General features: G+C 56.7%; 2 protein-coding genes across 3 annotated transcripts; one reads left to right on the forward strand and one right to left on the reverse strand.

Moving 5' to 3' along the window:
• Window positions 1-233: 233 nt before the first annotated feature.
• Window positions 234-2553, reverse strand: C12H11orf68 (chromosome 12 C11orf68 homolog). Of its 2 annotated transcripts, none has more exons than XM_003909545.4 (2): window positions 2335-2553; window positions 234-1641 (listed from the first exon to the last, which is right to left on the reverse strand). In XM_003909545.4, exons 1-2 carry the CDS (start codon window positions 2451-2453, stop codon window positions 885-887), a joined length of 876 nt encoding a protein of 291 aa, XP_003909594.2. In that variant the 5' UTR covers window positions 2454-2553; the 3' UTR covers window positions 234-884. The 2 variants fall into 2 exon arrangements, with proteins under 2 accessions (XP_003909594.2, XP_009183873.2); XM_009185609.3 differs by having other exon boundaries at window positions 234-1644.
• Window positions 2554-2651: 98 nt separating this feature from the next.
• DRAP1 (DR1 associated protein 1) lies at window positions 2652-4967 on the forward strand. The gene is made up of 7 exons (XM_003909544.4): window positions 2652-2966; window positions 3204-3276; window positions 3372-3465; window positions 3767-3886; window positions 3993-4086; window positions 4307-4395; window positions 4737-4967. The coding sequence occupies exons 1-7, from the start codon at window positions 2925-2927 to the stop codon at window positions 4840-4842; spliced, it is 618 nt and encodes a 205-aa protein (XP_003909593.1). The 5' UTR covers window positions 2652-2924; the 3' UTR covers window positions 4843-4967.
• The last annotated feature ends 8173 nt before the right edge of the window (window positions 4968-13140 follow it).

The raw sequence follows: 13140 nt of genomic DNA on the forward strand, positions 1-13140 counted from the left end.
TGTTCCTGGAGGGATCAACCCCTGGAATTATGGGAAATCTCTGAGAAACTGATTTGGGATGGAGGGGAAGTGGGGCTGGTTTTGCAGAGGTTCTTAGAGACAGGGGCTAGCCTCAGCAGTGAGGCACAACTTATTGCTAGGGGCAGCTATGGGGGCCTGGCCGGGTCAACGGGGTAGTCTCTCCTGGCCCTGCCTCTCCCTAGCAACCAAAGCAGGTAACCACCAAGACAGTATTTTAAAAAACACTCAAGACACAGACCCAAGCCGGGTTTTATTGAAATGCCAGGAGCAGGCACATGTCAAAGTAGCCAAGGAAGGGGGGATGGTGGGACAGGCTGTGTGAGCTGGCAGGGATGCGCAGGCCTCATGTCCATGGTCCTGGCATCCCCTCTGCCAAAGGACAAGTAGGCACAACCACCCTCCCCCCAAAATGGCATGCTCAGGCCAGTGGGGCCCCTACCCCTAGACCATGAAGGCTCCAAGGAGAGGGCCTGGAAGTACTAAGTTTTCTCCCTTGTGAGGGGGAAGGAAAGAAGGGGAGATGCAGGAGGAAGGGGAGGTATAGCAGGGGATGAGCGTCCCAAGGAAGTCTCTCCTCTTAGGTGTCTGCACCCAACCCACGGTCCTGGGCAGTGGAGAGGAGCAGCATTACAAAGGGAGGCTGAAGGCTCATCCCTCAGAGAACCGGATTCCCCCAGCCTGTGGGGCTTGCATCAGCCCTGAACAGAGGGCAGAAGTTCAAGGGGACTGAAGATGCAGGTAGTTCCCAAGTGACCTAGTAGTCCCCAGAGTTGGGGGGCTTGTCCTTCATGGGACAAGGAGGAAGACAGGAGGATCCATCCCCAGCATGGAGGGGAGAGGGCAGTCTCCCCAGTTTGGCCCCTCTAGGTCAGTTCCACGTTGTTGGCACGGTCAAGCACTCGGGAGCCACGGGCACTGCCCCCAAGCTGGAAACGACTCTCATAGAGAGTGGGGCAGAGGTGCCAGCGGTTGGCCCGGTAGATGCCCAGGTAGGTATAGACATCAGGCTTGTAGGTGAGCAGGCACTTAATACCTGCTGCACGGATGGCTGAATCCGCCTCCAGTACACCCAAGCGGTCCGTGAAGTCGTCCGTGTAAACACAGATGACCTGGCGCCCACCCTCCTTGGCCCGTGGGCTCACCTTGGCCACCTGAAGCCGGCCTTCAACCACGGCCCGGGCAATGCCAGCCCAGGCATGGTCCAGCTTAAAGCCTGGTGCCAGATGCATAAGCCACTTGCCTGAGAGCACGTGGTGGGTGATGGCGAGCTGGCGCAGGGTGCCCGGTGTGATGGGCCGCCCACTGGTCTGCAGAGCTTCCCAGGCTGCCTGCAGGCCCTGCACATCCCCGGAGTTGGGGCTGTAGCCCTGCCCATACACTGCAATCCAGCCCACAGGCTCTGAGTTGGGTGAACCGGGGTCCCCATAGCGGGTAACTTGGGATGGTGGGTACTTGGCCAGCCAGGCATCCAGCTCAGTGGCAGGTGTCGTGTGGGCATCAAACACTAGCCAGGGGTCCATGTCAGCTGCCATAGCCTCTGCAGCCAGGTGCTCAGCAGTGAAGCCATCCTCACGGCCACCTGGAGAGTCCTCCTCTTCCAGCTCCTCACCTGGTTCCATCCTGCTGTGAGGGAACCGAGTCAGGGCAGGGTCTGAGACAATAACTACAGGTGCCAGGCACTGGATTAAACTGTGGCCTTGGGTAAGAGTTATTGTCGATGCGCCTCAGTTGCCTCATCTTTACAATGGGATAACAACTGTTCCTGTCCTGGAGATCCGCTGTGAAAATTAGATGCCTGAGGAGTGAGCGCTCCAGAAGGGTTGCTGCAGTTATTACTATTCTCCTTGACTTACAGACAAGGAAACTGAGGCTCAGAGAGAAAGGACTTGCCCAAGGTCACCTGTAGTGCGTGGCAGGGCCAAAGGGTGAATCCAGGCGTGGGAGCAACCGGCCCCAGCTACACCTCCTGGCCCTGCCAAGGCCCCCTTTTCCTGGCAGGTATCCGGAGCGCTGGCATTTAATAGAGGAAGGCAAAGAAGCGCACGTTCGCGCAGCTCCCAAAGCCGGCTCTGTAGTGCCAGGCCTCCCGAGAAGGCGTTATCGGGCCCACTTAAAGACGAGGACACTGAGGTCCAGAGAGGGCACAGGCCGTTCCGAAGCCAATGGGGCGGTGCCCGGACTCGAACCTGGGCTTGTTAGAGCCTGCAGGAGCGCCAGGCTCCGGCCGTGCCGCGCCCGCCGCCATTAACGCCCACGGCCCGAGCGGTGCTCCCGCCCCGGCCCTGCCCTGCCCCTCCCGCCGCCCGCAGTCACCTCCGGCCTTCGCTGCGTTCGACGCCGGCCCAGCCCCGGGCCCGGTTCCGCTCCTGCCGGGACTCCGTGCCACCGCCGCCGCGCCCCACCCCCGCCACGGCCGCCGCCGCCGCCGCCATCTTAGCGCCGTGCCACCTCAACAACAACTTTATAGACAAGCGCAGCCACGGGGCGGAGCCGCCGGCCTCAGCGGCCGCAGCGGCCGCGCTGTGGGGCGGGGCCGGCAGGGGAAGGGGCGGGGCCGACGGGGAGGTGCTGACTCGGGGGGCGGGGCCATCGCGGGAACCCCGGGAGGGGCGGGCAGTGGGGGGCGGGGCCAACGTTCGCTCTTCTGGTCTTGGGGGCGGGCGGGAGCAGCGGTACAGACCGGGGAGGGATGCGCACGGCCCGGGAGGCTCCAAGAGGAGGGCACTAGGGCCCTGTGAGCGGCGTCTTAACAGGCGGCGCTAGGACTCCACGGGAAGCGGCGGGGGCGGAGCGGGCGGCACCAGGACCCGGGGGAACCGAGGCGGGCGGGCAGCGAGCAGGCCCGGGAGCCGGGAGGCTGCGGGCGGCGGCGCTGGACCCGACGCGGCGAGAGAGGCCCCGAGATGCCGAGCAAGAAGAAGAAGTACAACGCGCGGTTCCCGCCGGTGAGCACATGGCAGAGCCGGGCAGGGAGTGGGCCCGGCTCCCGGGAGGCTTGGGCCCAGTTGCCGCTGGAAAGGCAGGCGCGCCGCGGTATTCGGGGGCCTGGACGCCCCGCCTCCTCCGTGCCCTCCCCGCGTCCGCGTCCTCCGCCCCCTTTCTCCGGGGATGCCCCTTCCTCCCCCGGCACCCCCTTAGGGGACGGAGGCGACGGGGTCTGAACTCTGCTCCCCCACCCGAAGGCGCGGATCAAGAAGATCATGCAGACGGACGAAGAGATTGGGAAGGTGGCGGCAGCGGTGCCTGTCATCATCTGTATCCTGCCGGGGGCGGGCCGGGTCGAGGGGCGTCGGGGAGGGAGGCAGCGGGTCGCCCTCTCCCGCCCTGGCGTTCTCCTTGACGCCCCTCAGCCCGGGCGCTTGAGCTCTTCCTAGAGTCGCTGTTGAAGAAGGCCTGCCAGGTGACCCAGTCCCGGAACGCCAAGACCATGACCACATCCCACCTGTGAGCGGCGAGGAGCAGGGAGGGGCCGGCGGGGCTGGCGCGGGGAGTTCACACACTGAGGGAGGCAGAGCTTGGATGGCGAGGGAGGTGGGCGGCGGCCGGCACACCAGCAAGGCCACAGACTGGCAGAGGAGGGGCTGGGCGTCCAGGCAGAGGGAGCCACTTGAGTAAAGGAGTGCAGGCCCGGGGGCGGAGATCAGCCCGAGCTCCAGTCTGACATCCGGAGCCCCTTGCTGCCACCCACTGAGGGTTTGGGTGTCTGGGCCCGTCTTGAGTGACAGCCCCTCCTCACCTCTTCCAGGAAGCAGTGCATCGAGCTGGAGCAGCAGTTTGACTTCTTGAAGGACTTGGTGGCATCTGTTCCCGACATGCAGGGGGACGGGGAGGACAACCACATGGATGGGGACAAGGGCGCCCGCAGGTGGGGCCAGGGCCTGGCATACAGTGGGGAAGGCCAAGGCCACAGGGCTTGGGGGTGGCCAAGGAGTAGGGAGACCTCCGGGCAGATGGACTGTACCTTCCCAAAGGGGCCGGAAACCGGGCAGCGGCGGCCGGAAGAACGGTGGAATGGGAACGAAAAGCAAGGACAAGAAGCTGTCCGGGACAGACTCGGAGCAGGAGGTGAGTGAGGCCCCAGCTCTTCGCCCTGCCCTTGATGATGGGACAGACAGCCTGGCCCCAAGCTGAACTGGCAGGAGGCCAGCGCTCATCCTTTTCTGCGACCTCTTTGCACCCGGTTTATTTGTAAACTGGGGCTGTGAGGGTCTACTGCTGTCCCTGCCACTCCCAGTGATGGGCTCGTGTCTTTTCTTGTCAACTCTGACCTCTGTGGTGCTCACAGGATGAATCTGAGGACACAGATACTGATGGGGAAGAGGAGACATCACAACCCCCACCCCAGGCCAGCCACCCCCCTGCCCACTTTCAGAGGTGAGCAGCCCAGGGGCATGGAAGGGTGCTGGCAGACTCCCTAGAGCCAGTTTACCCTTCCTGGTCTCCCTGGTCCCTTGGTCTTGTTGATTGTGGCATATTTGGGGGGTGGGAGGAGAATAACTGAGGAGACTGAGGAGGGCTCCAAGGCAGGAGACTGTTCTCCTGAAAGATCCTGCTCCACCCTGCCAGGGCCCGTGGGTGGGCCCTGGGCCTTGGCCCCATGGATCTGGAGGGTGGTGGTGGGAGGGTCAGGTGGGGGAGGGAGGGGCTTGGCAGCTGTCCCCGTGGAGGGCATGGTGGGGCTTAGGCCTGACTCCCCCCTGCCTTCTGCTCTGCAGCCCCCCGACGCCCTTCCTGCCCTTCGCCTCTACTCTGCCTTTGCCCCCCGCGCCCCCGGGCCCCTCAGCACCTGATGAAGAGGACGAAGAGGATTATGACTCCTAGCGCCTTCTGCCCCCCAGGCCATAGCCCCTTTTAGTTGGTTTTAGTTGCTCTGGGGGGAAGAGAGAAGGTAGAGCTGTTCTTAAATTTATTAAAAAAAATAATAAAAGGGAATCTCAGTGTCTGTTCCAGGCTCTGTGCAGGACATCATGGTTGCCATCCCATCCACCCACCTGCCTTCCCCACATGAAACTGGGAGCTGGGGCCGGGCGCGGTGGCTCACTCCTGTAATGCCAACACTTTGGGAGGCTGAGGTGGGCGTATCCCCTGAGGTGAAGAGTTCAAGACCAGCCTGGCCAACATGGTGAAACCCCGTCTCTACAAAAAATACAAAAATTAGCTGGGCGTGGTGGTGTGCCCCTGTGATCCCAGCTGCTAGGGAGGCTGAGGCAGGAGAGTCGCTTGAACCTGGGAGGTGGAGGTTGCAGTGAGCTGAGATCACACCACCGCACTCCAACCTGGGTGACGGAGTGAGACTCCATCTCAAAAAAAAAAACTGGGAGCTGGGGCCGCGTCAATGGCAGATGAGGTGGCAGTGAGGGGAGAGAGGGATCATCTGGGGAGGCTGGAGGCCCTGGCTCTGCTGAGCACGCCAGGGCTGCCTACAGAAGGGAGATGGGAGAGCTCGCAAGTGCTGGGCACGTGGGGGACACCTGCCCCGTGGTGCTGCTGACCCCTCGCGGGCTACTGCCCTGCTCTCAGCAGCCTCTTGTCTCTCTGATGGAGACTGTTCTGCCCTCTGTGGGCTGCTGTGAAGGGATAAGTGGGACAGGGAGCAGGAACAGGTCTTGGAAACTGTAGAGTCCTGTGCCCAGTGTAGTGAAGGGCATGTGGAAAGGAGCAGACATAGCAAGATTGTGAAGGGCCTTGAAGGTGGTTTTTGAGCAGGGCGGTGACACTATGTTCATCCAGATAACCTTTCAGAGCAGACCCAGGAGCTGTGTTGCGTGTAAAGCAGAGGCACTCAGGTTGGGGAAGGCGCAGGTAGCCCACGTGGGGCCTCCTGGGGCCCGCAAGGCATTCAGTTTTAAAGGTCTAAATGGTGGCGTATGCCTGTGGTCCCAGCTGCTTAGGAGGCAGCAGTGAGCCATGATTGCACCACTGCACTCCAGCCTGGGCAACAGAGCAAGACCCCGTCGCAAAAAAAAAAAAATGTCAAAAAGAAAACGTATACATATAGTCTGTTTCTTAACAAACTCAGTGGCTTTCTCGTGGGCACTGGTGGCAGCAGGGAACTGACTCGGAAGTCTGGGTGAGGTGATGGCAGCTGGAGCAGGACGAGGTAGGGGCACAGTGAGCGGTGGGCAGACTTGGGTCTGTGCTGGCCTCAGCCTTCAGCATGGAGATGGCCGACTGCACATGGAGGCTGAGGGGATTGTTAAGGGCGACCCCCAGGTTTCTTTCTGCAGCAGCTTTGGTGGTCAGGGGCTCCTTCCCTGCTGGGGGACACAGGAAGAACAGGTTCAGCCTGAAGGTCACAGTGTGGCTGTGATGAATTGGGGGTGCCTGTGAGGCTGCTGAGGGAAGGTGCTGAGTGGATGTGTGAATGTAGGGGAACAAAGACACGTGTGAGCCTCAAAAGCAGGTGACCTCGCTGAGCATGGGGTGCTGGGGCAGACCACCAAAGGAGATGAGAGAGCCCAGAACCCGTGCCACCCAGGATCCACGGTGGTGCCCATACAGGTACATCTGGAAGCAGGGAGAGGTCAAGTGTCAGACACGGTGGACAGGAGGTGGCGCCTGCAAGGCAACCCTCAGCTTTCCCGGCGACTCCACCAGTGCTGCTTGGGCCTTGGTGGTGGTTGTAGGGGGTGAGTGGGCTGGAGGTGAGAGACCCTGAGGCGTGTGGAAGCAGCACTTAGGGATGCCAACCAGAGACCACTCAGAGTGAGGGGCATAGGAGTGGGCAGTGGTTTATTTACATACATATTTACATTATATATTGTATATATATAAATTTTTCACACTATATGGATGCATAGGGGTGGTTTTTAGATGGCGAGAATTTTAGAGACGATCTGCAGGGATAGGATGGGAGAGAATTGATGGGGTGAGGTGGGGGAACCTCAGGCCAACCTCAACCTGCCAAGGGACAGGGCAGTGAGTGGGTTTTGCGGGGAGGATTGAGGTAACTGGTTTTTTTCTGTTTGTTTGTTTGTTTGTTTTTTGAGACGGAGTTACTCTTTCACCCAGGCTAGAGTGCAGTGGCGTGATCTCAGCTCACTGCAACCTCCACCTCCCAGGTTCAAGCAATTCTCCTGCCTCAGCCTCCTGAGTAGCTGGGATTATGGGTGCCCGCCACCATGCCCAGCTAAGTTTTGTATTTTTAGTAGAGACATGGTTTCACCATGTTGGCCAGGCTGGTCTCAAACTCCTGACCTCTAGTGATCTGCCTGACCTGGCCTCCCAAAGCGCTGGGATTACAGGCATGAGCCACTGCATCCAACCAGAGGTAACAATTTTTTTTTTTAATTTTAACTTTTTTGTTTTGTTTTGTTTTGGAGCCAGGGCCTCTCTTTGTTGCCTGGCCTGGAGAGCAGTGGCACGATCACGGCTCACTGCAGCCTTCTGGGCTCAAGGGATCCTCCCGCCTCGTCCTCTAGAGTAGTTGGGACTATAGGTGTATAGTGTGTGTATGTTGTGTGTGTGTGTGTGTGTAGAGATGAGGTCTCACTATGTTGTTCTGGCTGGACTCGAACTCCTGGGCTCAAGTGATCCTCCCACCTTGGCCTCCCAATGTGCTGGGCTTTCAGACGTGAGCCGCCACACCTGGCTGGTCTTCACAGCTTTTATCTGATGGTGTCTGACTTCTCTGTGAAGCAGGGGGTGGGTCTCCTTCCCTGAGTGAGAGACCCAAAGAAGGAGAAGGTGGGTTAAAACACCCAAGGCTGGGCCAGGCGCAGTGGCTCAAGCCTGTAATCCCAGCACTTTGGGAGGCCGAGACGGGCGGATCACAAGGTCAGGAGATCAAGACCATCCTGCCTAACACGGTGAAACCCCGTCTCTACTAAAAAATACAAAAAAAATTAGCCAGGCGAGGTGGCGGGCACCTGTAGTCCCAGCTACATGGGAGGCTGAGACAGGAGAATGGCATAAACCCGGGAGGCGGAGCTTGCATTTTTGAGACTCCGTCTCAAAACAAAACAAAACAAAACAAACACCCAAGGCTGATGGGAGGGTCAACGATTTGAGACATGGAGAGGGGACAGCCCTGGGGAGCTGGAAACGGGCGTCTGCAGGCCCTGCCTGCCTCTAGGTGCCCTGCTTTGGTAGCAGTGCCTTTTTTGGTTTCCTTTCAGGAACCATCTCTCCTCTGCTGGGACCTGTGCTTTGTGCAGTTGAGCGCCCTCCCTGGGGCTGAGGGGTGGGAATGGCACGCCAGGCTAGCCCATCACAGAGCCACCCACACTCCACCACTGATTGGTGCAGGGGTGGGGTCCTGAGCCCTGGGACTTCAAGTGGGACCATCAGGAAAGGGTTTTGACAGGATCACTGGCAAGATGACAGCGACCACATTGGGGCAGCAGAGCTGGCGGAATGAGTGTGGGCTGCCAGGAGCTGTTGGAAGCAACTTATTACCCTGAGGGAACCATCCTGCCTGAGAACAAAACCAGCACAGAGAGCAGAGCCAAGAGGTCCAGAGACAAGAGCTTCCTGATGCCATCTGGGCACCTGGGGCTGAGCTGGCTCGAGGCCTGTGGACCTTGGACTTCTTAAGTCACATGAGCCAATAAACATTTCCCTCCTCTAAGCCAGTTGGGTTTCTGTCACTTGTCATTGAAAGAGCTCTGGTTGACATAGGGCCTGTGGACAGGAGGTGGATCCCACTGGCCCAGAGGCAGCTTTCTCTCAAAACAGATTGGGGGTGGACCCAGGGAAGGTAGACACTTGGGGTCACCAGAGCAGAGGTTGTGCCAAGTGCGTGTGAGGAGTGGGAGAGGGAAAAACCCCTGAAGCCTATTGGCTGGGTCCATCCAAGAGGTGAGGGTCAGAATGGGGAGGGTTCAGGGTGACACCTGGGAAGGCGAGGAGGCAGGGGTGCAGGGTGCAACCCTCACTGCATCCAGGCAAAAGGCCCGAGGAGGCCTAGGTGGGCAGGAGGAGCTGCCTGGAGCAGCTGGCCTGCACCTCTGTATTCTTGGCCTGCTGGTTCAGCCTTGAGGTGGAGCACTTAAGACTGGAACCTCTGGAGCCAGGCCCAGGGTTCAAATCCTGACTCCTCCACTTACTAACCTCAGACAAATTCTCCACCTTCTCTATGCATCAGTTTTCTCATCTGTAAAATCAGGCTAGTTGTTACCTATGTTAATTATATGTACTATATGTTTTCTTTTTTAAAACATATGTACTATATATTTCATAGTCACTCCTCAGTATCTGGGGGATTGGTTCCAGGACCCCTATGGATACCAAAATCCGTGGATGCCCAAGTCCCGAAGTTGGCTCTGCAGAACCTGCCAATAGGAAAAGCCAGCCTTTCATATCCACGGGTTTCACATCCTGTGAATATTGTATTTTTGATCTGTGGTTGGTTGAATCCACAGACGTGGGACCCACGGGTGTGGAGGGCCAACTGTACTGTATATACCTGTATGAGGGCAAAGCTTGCTGATGTCACAAAGCCCAAACATACAGGTTCAAATGCAATGGAAGTTTGTATCTTGCTTACGTAAGGTTCATAATGGGATTTATCTGATCAGTGGGCAGTACTTCTCTAAGAGGGACTTCAGGGCCTTGGCTCTTGTGGTGCCATCTTAGCCCATAATTTCCAAAGTCACTGTGGAAGGGGAAAGCTCAGAGCCCATGGAGGTTTTTATGGGCTAGGATGGGAAGTAGCCCAGTGCCTCTGCTCACCTCCCACTGGCTGGTAATTTCTGCTGACCTCACAGGCCACGCCCAGCCTTTGCCAAGTGTTAGGATGCAGCCTCCTGAGACAGAGGGCAGGGGCCCAGGGGAGATGGTGTTCCTGCCTGGGTCACGTGGCCTCTGGGTGCCTCCTAGGAGTGGTGAAGGATGGCCTCTGCCCAATGGGTGCCACTGGACGCCGGGAAGGGGCAGCCTATCAGTGTCCTATCTGCAGAGCTCTGCTGGGGAACCAGTGATTTTCTCTTTTTTCTAGCCGTGGGACACCTTTAGCCTAGTCCGTCTGAATGTCTTGCTCTGATCTCAGCTGCGCCCAGGGTGCAGGTGTGACCAGTATGTGGAATGGAGAGCAGCTTCTGAGGCCAGCATGGCAGCCAACAGTGATACTCCCTGCCAGTTGAAGAGCCACTCTCTATAGCCCACCACAGGGTTCAATCAGCAAATGTTTCCTGAGCACCCAACATCATTACTCAGCAGGGAAATGAGATACCAGTCACCCACCCATTAAGAGTCTGACATCCCTGGCCAGGTGCGGTGGCTCATGCCTATAATCCTAGCAGTTCGGGAGGCCGAGGTGGGCAGATCACCTGAGGCCAGGAATTGGAGACTAGTCTGGCAAACATAGTGAAACCCCATCTTTACTAAAAATACAAAAAATTAGCTGGGTGTGGTGGTGGGTGCCTGTATCGCAGCTACGAGGGAGGCTGAGGCAGGAGAATCGCTTGAACCCAGGAGGCGGAGGCTGCAGTGAGCTGAGATTGCACCATTGCACTCAAGCCTGGGCGACAGGAGCAAAACTCCATCTCAAAAAAAAAAAAAAAAAAGTGACATCCCCAAGTACTAGAGAGGAAGAGGCTACACAACACTCATACATGGCTGGTGGAAATGTCAGTAGGTACAACCACTTTGGAAAACCATTCAGCAGTTTCTTATTAACACACACACTTCCCCTATAATCCAGCAATTGCACTCCTAGGTAGGTACCCAAGAGAGATGGGGGCATAGGGCTACCGGAAGACATGTACAAGACTGTAGCCCCAAACTGGAAATAGCTCAAATGCCCATCAGCAAGAGCGTGAATACGTAAATGGTGGAATGTTGTATGATAGAACAGCAGTAAAAGGAACCACTGTCAATGCAACACCATTTGTAGATCTTGTAGACCTTACGTGGAGCAAAAGAAGCCAAACAAAAAAGGACATGGGCCAGGTGCAGTGGCTCACACTTGTAGTCCCAGCACTTTTGGAAGCCAAGGTGGGCAGATGGCTTGAGTTCAGGAGTTCAAGACCAGCTTAGGTAACATAGTGAGACCCTGTCTCTACAGAAAAATACAGACATTAGCTGGGCATAGTGGCGCCCGCCTATAATCCCAGCCACTCAGGAGGCTGAGGTGGGAGGATGGATTTAACCCAGGAGGTAGAGGCTGCAGTGAGCTGAGATTGCTCCACTGCACTCCAGCCTGGGCGACAGAGTGAGACTCTGCCTCAAAAATTAATTAGTTAAAATGAAAAAGAGTACACACTGAAGTAATTCATTTAAGCCACGCTCAGGAACAGGAAAAACTAATCAACGGTGATGGAAGTCAGTACATCTGTAAGGGGTGGGGATTGGCTGGGGGTCGGGTACAGGGAGCCTCTGGAAGTGTTCTTCAACTTGAACTGGGTTACATATAAAACGATTAAGCTGTACACTTAAGATTGGTGCACTTCTCTGATATCTTCATAAAAGTTTTACTTAATCTTTATCTATCTATTTAGACCCTATTGCACGCCAGACACTGTTCTAGGTAGTGGCGATTAAGTGAACAAAATGTTCTTGGAGTTTATTTCTGAAGCAGTGAGACAGACAATAAAGATGGATCGTGCCAGGCACGGTGGCTCACGCCTGTAATCCCAGCACTTCGGGAGGGTGAGGTGGGTGGATCACCTGAGGTCAAGAGTTCAAGACCAGCCTGGACAACATGGTAAAACCTCGTCTGTACTAAAAATACAAAAAACTGGCCGGGTGTGGTGGCAGATGCCTGTAATCTCAGCTACAAGGGAGGCTGGGGCAGGAGAATCGCTTGAACCCGGGAGGCAGAGGTTGTAGTGAGCCAAGATTGTGCCATTGCACTCTAGCTTGGGCAACAAGAGTGAAACTTCGTCTCAAAAAAAAAAAAAAAAAGGCCGGGCGCGGTGGCTCAAGCCTGTAATCCCAGCACTTTGGGAGGCCGAGACAGGTGGATCACGAGGTCAGGAGATCGAGACCATCCTGGCTAACACGGTGAAACCCCGTCTCTACTAAGAAATACAAAAAAACTAGCCGGACGAGGTGGCGGGCGCCTGTAGCCCCAGCTACTCGGGAGGCTGAGGCCGGAGAATGGCGTGACCCCGGGGGGGGGGGTTTGGAGGGAGCCGAGATTGCGACAGTGCTCTAGAGCGGGCACCAAGAGTGAAAATTCGTTTCCAAAAAAAAAAAAAAAAAAAAGAATCGCATGTCAGATGGTGATCCATGCTCTGGGGAAAATAAATAAAGCATAACAGGCAGTCCAGAGTGAGAAGGGAAGCCTGCATTCTTTTTTTTTTTTTTTTCCCGAGACAGAGTCTCACTCTGTCTCCCAGGCTGGAGTGCAGTGGCACAATCTCAGCTCACTGAAACATCCGCCTCCTGGGTTCAAGCGATTCTTCTGCCTCAGCCTCCCAAGTAGCTGGGACTACAGGCGCCCGCCACCTCGCCCGGCTAGTTTTTTGTATTTTTAGTAGAGACGGGGTTTCACGGTGTTAGCCAGGATGGTCTCGATCTCCTGACCTCGTGATCCGCCCGTCTCGGCCTCCCAAAGTGCTGGGATTACAAGCTTGAGCCACCGCGCCCGGCCCTATTTTTTGTATTTTTAGTAGAGACAGGTTTCACCATGTTGGCCAGGCTGTTCTCAAACTCCTGACCTTGTGATTTGCCTGCCTTGGCCTCCCAAAGTGCTGGGATTACAGGCATGAGCCATGACGCCTGACCTTGAGGGGCCAGCATTCTTTTGTTTGTTTGTTTGTTTGTTTTTGTTTGTCTGTTTTTTGTGTTTTTTTTTTGAATAGTCTTTTTTTTTTCTTTTTTTTTTTTTGAGACAGAGTCTCACTCTGTCGCCCAGGCTGGAGTGCAGTGGCACGATCTCGGCTCACTGCAAGCTCCGCCTCCCGGATTTACGCCATTCTCCTGCCTCAGCCTCCCAAGTAGCTGGGACTACAGGCGCCCGCCACCTCACCTGGCTAGTTTTTTGTATTTTTTAGTAGAGATGGGGTTTCACCGTGTTAGCTAGGATGGTCTCGATCTCCTGACCTCGTGATCCGCCCGTCTCGGCCTCCCAAAGTGCTGGGATTACAGGCTTGAGCTACCGCGCCCGGCGGGGCCAGCATTCTTAACTGGGTTCGGGGAAGACTCTGGTGACAGTGAGTATGGAGTGCATGGGCT

Source organism: Papio anubis, chromosome 12 (genome assembly GCF_008728515.1).
Source record: "Papio anubis isolate 15944 chromosome 12, Panubis1.0, whole genome shotgun sequence".
NCBI classification, from domain to species: domain Eukaryota; kingdom Metazoa; phylum Chordata; class Mammalia; order Primates; family Cercopithecidae; genus Papio; species Papio anubis.

Excerpts from the sequence above, each read along its gene's own strand:
- DRAP1 (XM_003909544.4), top strand. The coding sequence starts at position 2,925 with ATGCCGAGCAAGAAGAAGAAGTACAACGCGCGGTTCCCGCCG. Across the intron at positions 2,967-3,203 it reads ACAACGCGCGGTTCCCGCCG|GCGCGGATCAAGAAGATCAT; the intron begins GTGAGCACATGG and ends CCCCACCCGAAG. Across the intron at positions 4,087-4,306 it reads GGACAGACTCGGAGCAGGAG|GATGAATCTGAGGACACAGA; the intron begins GTGAGTGAGGCC and ends TGGTGCTCACAG.
- C12H11orf68 (XM_009185609.3), bottom strand. The coding sequence starts at position 2,453 with ATGGCGGCGGCGGCGGCGGCCGTGGCGGGGGTGGGGCGCGGCGGCGGT. Across the intron at positions 1,645-2,334 it reads GAACGCAGCGAAGGCCGGAG|CAGGATGGAACCAGGTGAGG; the intron begins GTGACTGCGGGC and ends GTTCCCTCACAG.